This window comes from Notolepis coatsorum (genome assembly GCF_963971535.1).
Source record: "Notolepis coatsorum genome assembly, chromosome: 1".
In the NCBI taxonomy this organism is placed as follows: domain Eukaryota; kingdom Metazoa; phylum Chordata; class Actinopteri; order Aulopiformes; family Paralepididae; genus Notolepis; species Notolepis coatsorum.
Window position 1 is genome coordinate 159,678,439 of NC_140165.1, and position 12,149 is coordinate 159,690,587.

Here is a 12,149-nt window from a genome sequence, read left to right on the forward strand (position 1 = left end):
TACTCTGTAGTACCGACGTGTTTCAGTAAGTACCTTTTTAAAAGTACCGAATTTGGTACCCATCCCTAGCGAGAACTGAGAGCAGTACTGAGTAGGGCTGTCACTTTAACAAATCTAATTCGAAATTTGTTGCAGAATTGTAGACTAGTTCGAATTCGAATTTCAGTGCAACCATGGTATGTTTGGTATCATTCTTTTCAGCACAGTCTCACCTATATGACCTGACTGTTTAAATTATTTTATATAAAATTCAGGTTCAGCGCCAGAGGTTGCTGTGGGCGTATGGCCGTGTGTGCCAGCGCTGTAATGAATGGGGATACATGCCGGTGTTTGCAGTGCTAAAACTATATTAAATATTATAGCTATGGATCTAATAATATAGTCGATTGTCATTGAGTTTCTTTCGGTCAAGATGCAAAAAAGATAATTTTTTCATCCATACATTTCTGTTTTATACCGTGGTGAATATGAGTATAGTTTTAGAGTAATTATGTGTAATCGCAGGAAACGCCGCCAAACAGCGTTTTACTGCATTTCACTATAAATCGTGCCATTCCTCGCTTGGATCAACAATCAATCTGAAATCAACGCTAGATTATCAGTATTATGTTTCATCATGTATGCATGAAAGGGTGGGGGGTTCTATGCTTCGATCGTCACCAACGGAATACGTTACACAGTACATTACAGACACACGCTCCGATCGCGGGGAAGGAATTATCGGATCAACGCAAGATTGATAGCATATAGCCCTTACCTTGTCTATGATGTACTGCAAAAAGAATATTCCAATTATCTGATCGCCATTTTCAAGTATTGATGTCGGTCGTGTTGCCAAGTTAATCCACCAAAACCAAGTCTCCCCAAGTCTCCCCAATCCATGTGTTATAAATGCTTGTCCTGCCCGAGAAGGAAAACCCGGACTGGACTTCTTAGTTCGACGTACAGGCTGAGCCAGAGAGATTCATCAGGCTGGATGGATGGATTATGAAGGGAAATATCGAATAAAAGAAATAACGATAAAAACGCGACTTTTCTCGGGTTTGGCACCCAACGTTCGGCGAGTTAACCCGACTTATGTCGGGTCTTGCGTCCAATGTGTTAATAATAATAATAATAATAATACAAAAAAATATATCTTATTCGAAAATAATGTGACAGCCCTAGTACTGAGTGAGAAAGAGGCAGGGTTGCTGTGTGTGTGTCCAGCCTTTGTGTTGCTCTCGGAGCAAAGAAGGAGCAGGTTAGAAGGCACGACCAGGTGCGACAATAAACTATTAAATGATTTAAAAAATATATATATCAATATTTGATGCATTTTTTACTTGTAAAAAAACATTAAATTGTGAAAGAAAAGAATAAAGCAGCAACTACAATGTCTGTCTTCCTCTTGATTACTCACGTGAGTCGTTGCGCTCAATGCGCTGCATGACGGACAGCAGTGAGGACGTTACTTTCATTTCATAGCACATTGAAAATGAAATATAGATTGACTGGTGTCCTTTGAGCTTAAACAAGCCAATAATTCAACAACAATGATGGCAGAGTTCAGAACCAACTTGTCAGCGGAGCGAGTCATCTGCACTCTGAACAATTTAATAAGAAGCCCAGTTTGGAAACACTTCAGGTTTTGTCAGACGGCAAAATTGTGGAACCTCGCTTGAACTTTTCACTGTCGCTCCTTTTCAGACAACCAATTATAGCCGACGATCGTTCAGTTTATAATGTTGTCTTACATGCTTTTAAACGCTTTTAGTATTTTATAAATTAGCACTTTAAAAAATTTGAATGTGGGCATTGATATGCAAAAAATAACTAAATCGATTTTATTATGTGTGTGTGTGTATATATATATATATATATATTAGAGGTGGGCATAGATTAATTTTTTTAATCTAGATTAATCTATCTGCAATCTTGGATTTTATCTAGATTAATCTAGATTAAAATGGCTAAAAAAAAAGAAAAAAAACCTGCCGAAGGCATTCAAAATATGTGTGTTCTACCCAAATAATGACCAGAAGTAAGTCCTTACTTTTTCTTTCCTCCTTATGTTTCTCAGGCCAGGTGGCCCATTACACCATGAGCCCATCTCCCGTTTCCAAAATGCATTACAGACTGTTTGAAAAAGCTGTTTTGCTATGATAATTGGTAATGAAATATCAAAATAATGTTCAATAAGATGTACTTGTGTTTAATAAGTTGTTTTATTCAGAAGTTAACACAAATAAATAATATTACCAGTACAGTACAGTATCTAGCACTCTCAGGAGCAAAACAGAAAGAATCATTTCAAACTTGAACTATGTGACATGGCTTGAATCAACTGCTCCAGTGGAGTTGCTCAGTGGCCAATGGTGTCAACTGTGGTTGTACTGGGCAGTACAGGTGTGAATGGAACTGTAACTCCTTCCAAGCACTGCAGACACAAGTGGTTTCCTTTCGACGGGTTTATTAAAGGCTTGGTCCTCCAATCCACGTGAAAACTTAAACAGAAACATAAGTCGCGTCAGGTCAACACAAACAATAATATACACGGTATGAAAACAACACATCAGAAAAGCAAAATACAAACAAACATTAAATACCTCGTTGGCTGCATGCTACATAAAAAGGGGTCTTATTCTTCTGTTCTTGGTAACAGTCTTGATAGTGGTACACATAGTGGTACACTCTTGGAATTAGGAGAGCCTGTACAACTCGTCTCCGACCATCCCTGCCGCTTGCTCGCAGGTGTCTTAATCAGTTCCAAAGGTAAAAACGCGACAGCAGCCTAAAGGGACACCATGTATGACCAGACGTCAAAATGAATATATTATAAATTGTAGCAAATTAAATAATAAAGAAAATAAGAACTGAAACATAAATACATTCTCAAATATTACACTTACAAACTGAAATAACATAAATGATGAAACCATATAATGGCCACAGTTACACTCCCACCAAATCGCACACACGTGGGATTTCTCTGAACATAATTTGGTTATCTTGTAAATTAAATATTTCTTGTGGTCATTCAGCTGCTAGTTGTGCCCCTCCTGGGGACTTGTACAGAACTTGTAAGTCGCCCTGTATAAAAGCGTCAGCTAAATGACTAAATGTAAATATCATTATTAACATAAGTTTTAGGCAAAACATTAAATTAGTCTGCTTCGAGTAGCGTTATAACCTTCTGTACAGGTATCAAGGAACACTTTTAGTTATAGGTTTACCTTTTAAGGTGGTGTCACTAACCGGCAATTTCAATTTTCTCACCCTACCATCTGACCCCGTGTATGGCCCTTAAACATAGACAGGTAAGTAAGAGATCATATATTTTGAGATTCTTCCTCCCTTCCACATAGATCGGATCAAAGCAGTCTATGCCAGCGTAAGTGAAGGGTGGAGTTGCTTCCGATCTATCTTGTGGTAAGTCACCCATTCTTTGTTCTTCAGTACGTCTTCTGTACTTTCTACACTTGACACATTCCGAGAATCTCTGTAGGCGATCCAATGATGATCTGTTTTCCTTTGCTTTAGTGTTGCACACAAAAGCCTTGTGGAGTTCAGGATCATCTTCCTTAATTTCTCCCACCTTGAGTTCTCTGACAGGTCGTTTTTTCTTCTTTTTTTTCTTTTTTTTTCTTTTTCCTTTTCTTTTCTTTTCCTTTTCTTTGAATGGTAACGGTATGTCGTAGTGACCATTGTTCTTTTGCGTGATGGTCTCTCTCAACTTCGACAGGCACTTGATATGTTCTTGAGACACAGGGTCATGTTCTCCAGTTTTTTCTGAGAAGTCTGATTCAAGAACTCTTATGTCTGAGGGAGTCATTTCTTTTACTTGGGTTCGGCTCACATAGTGTACTTCAGTTTTGAGATTAACAGAACGTTTCACACCTGCTGTTACTCGTCTCAATACTATGCGATGGCTGATTCCGATGTCTACACAGGGATTCCCATGGCCAACAATACTCCATCCAAGGTCTGTACGCTGTGCATAAGGCTGACTTTCTTCGCCAGACACAACTTCCCTTGGAAGCAGGGCTTGTGAGCAGTCGTACCCAATGAGCAGACCTACTTTACAGTCCTGCATAGGTGCAATCTTTCCTTGGAGGTGCTCTAGATGGGACCACGCTTTTGCAGTTCCATCTGTTGGTATGTGTGTTCTGTTGGCTGGAATGAAATCCCGAGTATAGACTGGTGGTAACGATATCTTCTTACCAGAGTACGGATTTGTAAGTTGTCTATTCTTTCAGAGCTTACTACTGTGGTCATAGTAGAGAGCTTGACTTTGACCTTGACTTTGGTAGCTTCCAATGCTTCTGCTACTTCCCTTATAACAAAGGTTGTGTCGCTTTGAGAATCCAACGGAGCGTAAACAAGGACTTCTTGTGTTGGTTGAGTCGTGGATGAAAGCCAGACAGGAATTATTGCAGTTGTTTGTGTGTTAGCTTCATGAAGTATTACTCTATGTGAAGTAGAGTTTGTGGTTGTTTCTTTGCATTGTGTCGATTGAGGTCTTTCTTTGTACCATTGTTGACTTGTACTTGGCTTTTCTTCATTTAGCTTGGCTTGTGGTGGTCTTTGTCCTTCTTTGGCTCGCTCCTCATGCAGACATGTAGGATGTTGCTTGTGGCACACGTCGCACACATTCCTACTGTTGCAGCTCTTTGAGTAGTGACCAGACTTGAGACAACCAAAACATAGCTTTCCGGTTTGAACAAACTTGACTCTGTCTGAAACAGTTTTCTCCATGAACGTCCTGCATTTATGCAAAGTATGCCCTGACTTCTCACAGAAAATACATGTTATGACAGTCTTTTCATTGGAACATGTGGTCAGTGCCTTTGCTTCAAAGCTTTGATATCTTGGGCATTTTGTTTTTTCAGTCTCACCTTGTTTCAGTGACTGTAGTGATGTAACAGGGTTTCAGGCAATTTTCGCTTCTCTTGTCAGAAACTTTACAAATTGGCTGAAGGAGGGGAATTGGTTACGCTCTTCTTCTTCTTGGATAACCATCCTGTTCCATCTCGCTGTTAGCCAATCAGGCAACTTTAAAAGAAATTTCCTGTTTTCATTACAGTCATTTAAAATGTCCAATGCCTTGATGTTGACCATGGCAGCCTCGCAACTCCTGAGAGTCTGCAAACTCTCTGAGCTCAAAGCTGTCCTTAGATCCCATCTTGGGCCATGCTTGGAGCTTGTCTCTGTATGCTTTTGCTATTGTAAATGGATTTCCATATCTCTCCTCCAAAATCTTCCATGCTGCAACATAGGCAGATTTGGTTCCGAGTAAGAAATGGCCATCAAGTGCTTTCTTAGCTTGTCCACTTACATACCTACGGAGGTAGTATATCTTCTCCTTGTCTTCAATGCTCTTCTGATCAATCAGTATTTCAAAGGAAAGTTTCCAGTCATTGTATTTCAATGGGTCCCCACTGAATAATGAAGGTTCAGGAATTGGAATTCTGTTGACACTCAAAGCACCTGCCAGCATCTTAACAAGCTCTGCTGTACTGTCATTTGAGGAGGTGGTCGCAACTTGTGGTACGGGAGACGTATACAGGGACAGAGGACTTGTGGGAGCAGGCACTTTGTTGTCTGCTACCCTCTCATGTTCTAGTACGTCTTTCCGCTCTTCTTCTGTGGCCTCCACTTGATCGTATACAAGAATTCTTGCTCGTGCTGCATTAAGACCTTTCACTGCCTCCAAATGCTGTATCTTTCTCCGCTTTTCCTCCAGAGTCCTTTGTATAGCTCCATGTTCTTCTTCCAGTTGAGCTTTAATTTTAGCTTCCTCTTCTTCTCTCTTTATTCTTCGTTTAACCTCTTCTGTTTCTCGTTCTAAACGTTCTGCTTCTCGTTCTAAACGTTCTGCTTCTTGTTCTAAACGACGCTTTATGCCTGCTGCCTCTTGCTCAGCTATCTTCTTTTTAGCTTCTGCTTCTAGGCACTGCATTTCCAATTGTTCTTTTTCTTGTTCTTTTAACACTTCCAGAACAGCTTGGCTTGCAGCAGCATCAGCGACAGCATCTCGTCGCTTTACAGAAGAACTGCTTGAACGCACTGAGGTGCCTTTCCTGGAAGAAGTGGCAGAACTAGATTTATAGGCGCTTTTCCTGGAAGAAGTGGCAGAACCAGATTTATAGGTGCTTGAGTCAAAGAGAGAGCCTGCTTCTGGCCACTCTTTCTCTCCTTCTTCTAAAACACTTCCCCCCAGTCTAAATGTGGCTCTGGACACAATTATCTCAGAAATCCCTGCACACAGATCCACTCTTAGACGTGTGTCCTGGTTTGGAGTTGAGATGTCACGTAGTTCATCATAAATATGCTGCACATCATTAGAAAGACCTGTGACATCTGTAATGATATCAGTAAGCAGCTCATCAGACAAATGTTCTGTTGATTGTGATAACGGACCTTTAGAAGATTTAACTTGTGTCCTCCATTTATTGTAAATGTAATTAAATCTTTGTTGTAGCGCTTTGATCTTATCCTCCTGCATTGCTTTACCCTTCTCTGTTAGAGTTCTGGTTCTTTGAGATCGTTTTGGTACCTCTTGCTGGGCTTCAGCACCTTCTGGCTGACCTTCTTCAGGTCGGTCTTGGGAATTTGCACTATCCCTAACACTGTCCCCTACTTCAATTGCAGGCCTAATTGGCTCTGTCATTGTAAATCACTACTTTAAAATTGACCAAAATTTGTAAAGAAAAAATAGTAAATACACCTTTAACATGTGTTGTACTCAAATTTGAATTAAATGCAGTACTCTCCGAACAAATCAAATTGCTTAATTCAATTGGCTTTCAAAATAACCTCCACATATATATTAAGCACTTCAGAACACTTAGGAACATAAATATTAAATGCCAATAATAGCCTTCACCTATAAATTATACATGCTTTTTATAGGTTATAATTTCCAAAACACACTTTAAATTAGAAATGGGTGTTCAATCAGAAAATATTTATACTTTAACGTTGACACCTTAAAGTGGAAATGAAGCAGTGAGCAATGTGATCCTAGTTTGTTTGTTGTGTACCTTGTGTAAGACAGGGTTCTATAATCAAATGTGAAATCTATCTTATTTGTCTGAAAAATCAAATATAATATCCCTGTTTTCAACATGGGCGCCGCCATTTTTTTGCTGACGTCATGGCTGACGTCATGAGGCTGGTTTGGTGTATACACTGCTGGTTAGCTGCCTATAGTGAATGGGTCAGTCAGTAAATAAAATGTTGCCTACAAAACAACGGGACCGCGGTGGTTCTGTTTGTATTGCTCCTGGCTGTTCAAACAAATTTTACCATGTGAGAGAGAGGAAAGTTGGTTAATTTCCACAAACTACCAGTGAAAAAAACAGTGTTGTTGGCATGTTGGCTCAGGCTGGCTGCACTCAGGTGGCGTGATCAGCCTGTTGGACAGGGAATGAAGATCCCCAGAGAACACTTCATTGCCTCGGATTATGTTGTTGGGGGTGGAAGGTTTGTCCAGAAGACCACTAATCAGCTGAAGCCTGATGCGGTTCCCTCGGTCTTCGACAGACAGACCGGCGTTAGCTCTCGGGAGCGATCGCTAGCTAGTTGGCACCAGCCGGGGACCGGCGTTAGCTCTCGGGAGCGATCGCTAGCTAGTTAGCACCAGCCGGGGACCGGCGTTAGCAACCGGGAGCGATCGCTAGCTAGTTAGCACCAGCCGGGGACCGGCGTTAGCAACCGGGAGTGTCGCGGAGCATTCAGCCTGCTGACTACCTAGATCCACTTCAACCAGCCGAGCGTCGGGAGCTCCAGCAGCTTGTCGATGTGCTAATAGCCTGGAGCCAGCTACCGTTAGCTTGCCGAGGCTCCAGCACACCGACAAGCTGTGTAGCCAGCTACCGTTAGCTTGCAGAGGCTCCAGCACACCGACAAGCTGTGTAGCCAGCTACCGTTAGCTTGCAGAGGCTATTAGCACACCGACAAGCTGTGTAGCCAGCAGGCTGAATGCTCCGCGACGCTGGTTGAAGTGGATCTAGGTAGCCAGCAGGCTGAATGCTCCGCGACGCTCCCGGTTGCTAACGCCGGTCCCCGGCTGGTGCTAACTAGCTAGCGATCGCTCCCGAGAGCTAACGCCGGTCTGTCTGTCGAAGACCGAGGGAACCGCATCAGGCTTCAGCTGATTAGTGGTCTTCTGGACAAACCTTCCACCCCCAACAACATAATCCGAGGCAATGAAGTGTTCTCTGGGGATCTTCATTCCCTGTCCAACAGGCTGATCACGCCGCCTGAGTGCAGCCAGCCTGAGCCAACATGCCAACAACACTGTTTTTTTCACTGGTAGTTTGTGGAAATTAACCAACTTTCCTCTCTCTCACATGGTAAAATTAGTTTGAACAGCCAGGAGCAATACAAACGGAACCACCGCGGTCCCGTTGTTTTGTAGGCAACATTTTATTTACTTACTGACCGATTCACTATAGGCAGCTAACCAGCAGTGTATACACCAAACAAGCCCCATGACGTCAGCAACAAAATGGCCGCGCCCATAATGCTAAATGCTTCAGAAATGCACACAACAAATCGTTTTTTCTTAGAAACTGCTTATTTTTATAACGTGATTTCTTCTGTGGCTTATCTAAATACTAATGTGATGCTATGAATATGTATTTATCGCACTGCTTCATTTCCACTTTAATGTGTACAAATGGTTAGCTTCAGTTAAATTATATAGGCAAATAAGTCAAAACGTTTTAGCACGCACACCACAGTAATTAGAATTCACAGTCAAATATATTATAGAAACGTTTACAAAGCACTCTTCTTGACCTGACCACTCTTAACTTATAATGTCCAAGTCCTTTATGGCTTTATCTTGAAACGCTGCTCATTATACTGTGTGCATCTTCTTACTTCTTTGTGTTTATGCGTGTAGTGCATATTGTTTGTGACTCATCTGTCCTTTGATGTCGGCGCGCAGGCAGCGCAGCAAACAATTGTCGGGGAAGGTCCGCTGGACGCCGGCCTTAAACTTGGACTTGCTTCATCGCCCACTTGCATCGATGAACAGTCGAGTTTTCACTGTAACTCCTTCCAAGCACTGCAGACACAAGTGGTTTCCTTTCGACGGGTTTATTAAAGGCTTGGTCCTCCAATCCACCGTGAAAACTTAAACAGAAACATAAGTTGCGTTAGGTCAACACAAACAATAATATACACGGTATGAAAACAACACATCAGAAAAGCAAAATACAAACAAACATTAAATACCTCGTTGGCTGCATGCTACATAAAAAGGGGTCTTATTCTTCTGTTCTTGGTAACAGTCTTGATAGTGGTACACATAGTGGTACACTCTTAGAATTAGGAGAGCCTGTACAACTCGTCTCCGACCATCCCTGCCGCTTGCTCGCAGGTGTCTTAATCAGTTCCAAAGGTAAAAACGCGACAGCAGCCTAACGGGACACCATATATGACCAGACGTCAAAATGAATATATTATAAATTGTAGCAAATTAAATAATAAAGAAAATAAGAACTGAAACATAAATACATTCTCAAATATTACACTTACAAACTGAAATAACATAAATGATGAAACCATATAATGGCCAGAGTTACAGGAACTGTGTGAATGTGAAGCAGGGCGTTCCTGAAAAAGAGCATCTGTGCTCAGCGAACCTACCCTGGGTAAATAAAGGTAAAAAAAATTTAAATTTTTTTTTGATTTTTTTTGTTTAGATTAATGCGTTAATTATATTATCGCGCGATACTAGTATAGCGTTAACGCAGCACGTTAACGGCCCAGCTCTAATATATATATATACAGTATATAAAGAGAACATACACCAGTGGGCAAGTAATGTACTCTGTGGATGCCTGAACACTGAGTGACACCGGTATCACCAACTACCGCGGCAAGCCTAGTAAGCAGACATTACATACAGATGTATTACAAGGATACATGAAACTCCCTAATTCACCTCTATGCTGATGACACAGTCCTGTACACCTCTGGTCCCTCCCCGGATGCTGTCCTGAAAACTCTCCAGGAGAGCTTTCTAAAAATCCAAGCTGGTTTCTCCGCCCTTTGCCTGGTCCTAAACACCAGCAAGACCAAAGTTATGTGGTTCGGCCACAAGGGTACCTCCCAGACTGGCACCATTGTAGCCGCCGATGGCAAAAAGCTTGAACTGGTCACCTCTTATAAATACCTGGGAGTGTGGATCGACACCAACTCTCCTTCTCTGAACAACTAACTAAACTGCAGGCCAAAGTCAAAGCAAGGCTTAGCTTTCTGTATAGGAACCGTTCCTCCTTCACTAGATCTGCTAAACTCACCCTGGTCCAGATGACTGTCCTGCCGCTATTTGATTTTAGCGATGTAATCTACCGCTTGGCCCGTAAAGGTGATCTAGAGCGCTTAGATATCCTATATCACTCCGCCATTCGCTTTGCTACCAATGCCCCCTACAGGACCCACCACTGCGAGCTATACTCCCTAGTAAACTGGCCCTCCCTGGAGATTAGACGCAACATCCACTGGCTGGCCTTTGTATATAAAACACTTCTAGGCCGTAATCCCCCTTACCTTACTCGCCTAGTCCACCCTCGTCCACTCTCAAATTACCACACCCGGTCAGCCACACATATCCTGGTAAACGCCCCCCATGCCAACTCCTCACAAGGCCGTTCCTCCTTTCAGTACGCAGCAGCTGATAGCTGGAACACATTACAAAAAACCTTAAATATGGAAACGTTTATTTCAATTAGATTGTTTAAGGAAACTTTAACAAACTCCCTAGAGCACTCATGTAGATGTTTCTCCATGTGCTAACACCATGCTGCCACTATTGTTCTGTTGTCCGCCAGTTGTTGTTCAGTTCAGTTGTTGCTCTGTATGTATGTCCTGCCTTTTTAATAATGTTCCTTTGTGTTTATTTATTTGATTTTATCCCCCATCCCCTTTCCCCTAGGGGGCTTTTTACCCCCAAATAGGCCGTTATTGAAAATAAGAACTTGTTCTTAATTAACCTGCCTATTCAAATAAAGGTTTGATGATGATGATGTAAGCAGACATTACATCCTGACGTTACTACACATAAACACCCAGTAGACAATTTTAGACGGCAACAACAACCACAACAGCAATGCCATATCAGCAGAGCAACAAAAGCCTTTTGTGTGCAAAATCGAGCATAAAAATGGTAATAAAAAGCATAGATGAAATGTAGGGCTGTCTTAAATACTTGAAGCTTTGAAGCTTTGTTCGATGGGCATGGGATTCGAATATGAAAATAAAATTCAATTATGAAAAAAAAAAAATGGATTTTTTTTATTTATTTTTTTGCTAAATCAACTCTGCCTCTCTTTGTTAATTACAACAAGCAATGCTGTCTGTTATTTAAGATGAGGTCGGACTCGGCACTGACGGATTTGTGTTCATTGTGCTGCTTTTATAAAGCCTCAAATGACTGCTTACAATATTTCATGGAAGCAAAGTGTTTAGTTAGTCTAAGATTTAAAAAGGTTTAAACTTTACAGCACTGCCCAAGTTGAACAAAGTGCTGTACAAGTCCCACAACATAAAAAAAAAAGATTGAAAAAATAAATATATATATAATTTTTTATTTCGAAGCTTCGAATTAAAATCGAATCTCGGCCCCGAAGCTTCGAATTCCAAAAAAAAATCGAAGGTCAGCCCTAATGAAATGCATTAACACCAGTTAAACACTAACCAGGGAATGTGTTCCCCTCCAGACTTGTACTACGGCGGAGAGGCCTTCTCGGTGGAGCAGCCCCAGGCCTTCACCTGTCCCTTCTGCGGCAGGATGGGCTACACGGAGGTGTCCCTGCAGGAGCACGTGGCCTCAGAGCACACGGACACCTCCACAGAGGTGGTGAGTTGACCCCGGGGCAGCGTCCCCATCCATGGCTGAAAAAAGTTTTGATTTGATATCACTCTTTACATAATCACGTAGTAAACAGCAGTTTGTTTATTTATGTTGTGACTTTACATGCTGTTCACATATCATGATTAGGGACGTTGACAACAGCTTATTTGCTTGTCGACGTGTTGAAGGCACTTACCGACGAATAGTTTTTTCTGATATAGACAGAAAACCGCCGGCTTAAAAAGTGCACTGTGTTATATGCCTTAATTTACCACAAAACACTGTCCTTTCTCCACCA

The 12,149-nt window shown here is 41.7% G+C and overlaps 1 protein-coding gene across 6 annotated transcripts in view; it reads left to right on the plus strand.

Annotated features, from left to right (window-relative positions):
- LOC311230308 (E3 ubiquitin-protein ligase KCMF1-like) overlaps positions 1-12,149 on the plus strand; it is a 51,800-nt gene that overhangs the window by 18,229 nt on the left and 21,422 nt on the right. For all 6 annotated transcript variants that reach the window (XM_084316541.1, XM_084316543.1, XM_084316546.1 and 3 more), the window contains one exon: positions 11,718-11,857. In XM_084316541.1, the coding sequence (XP_084172667.1) occupies positions 11,718-11,857 (140 nt within the window). The remainder of the gene's footprint in view (positions 1-11,717; positions 11,858-12,149) is intronic.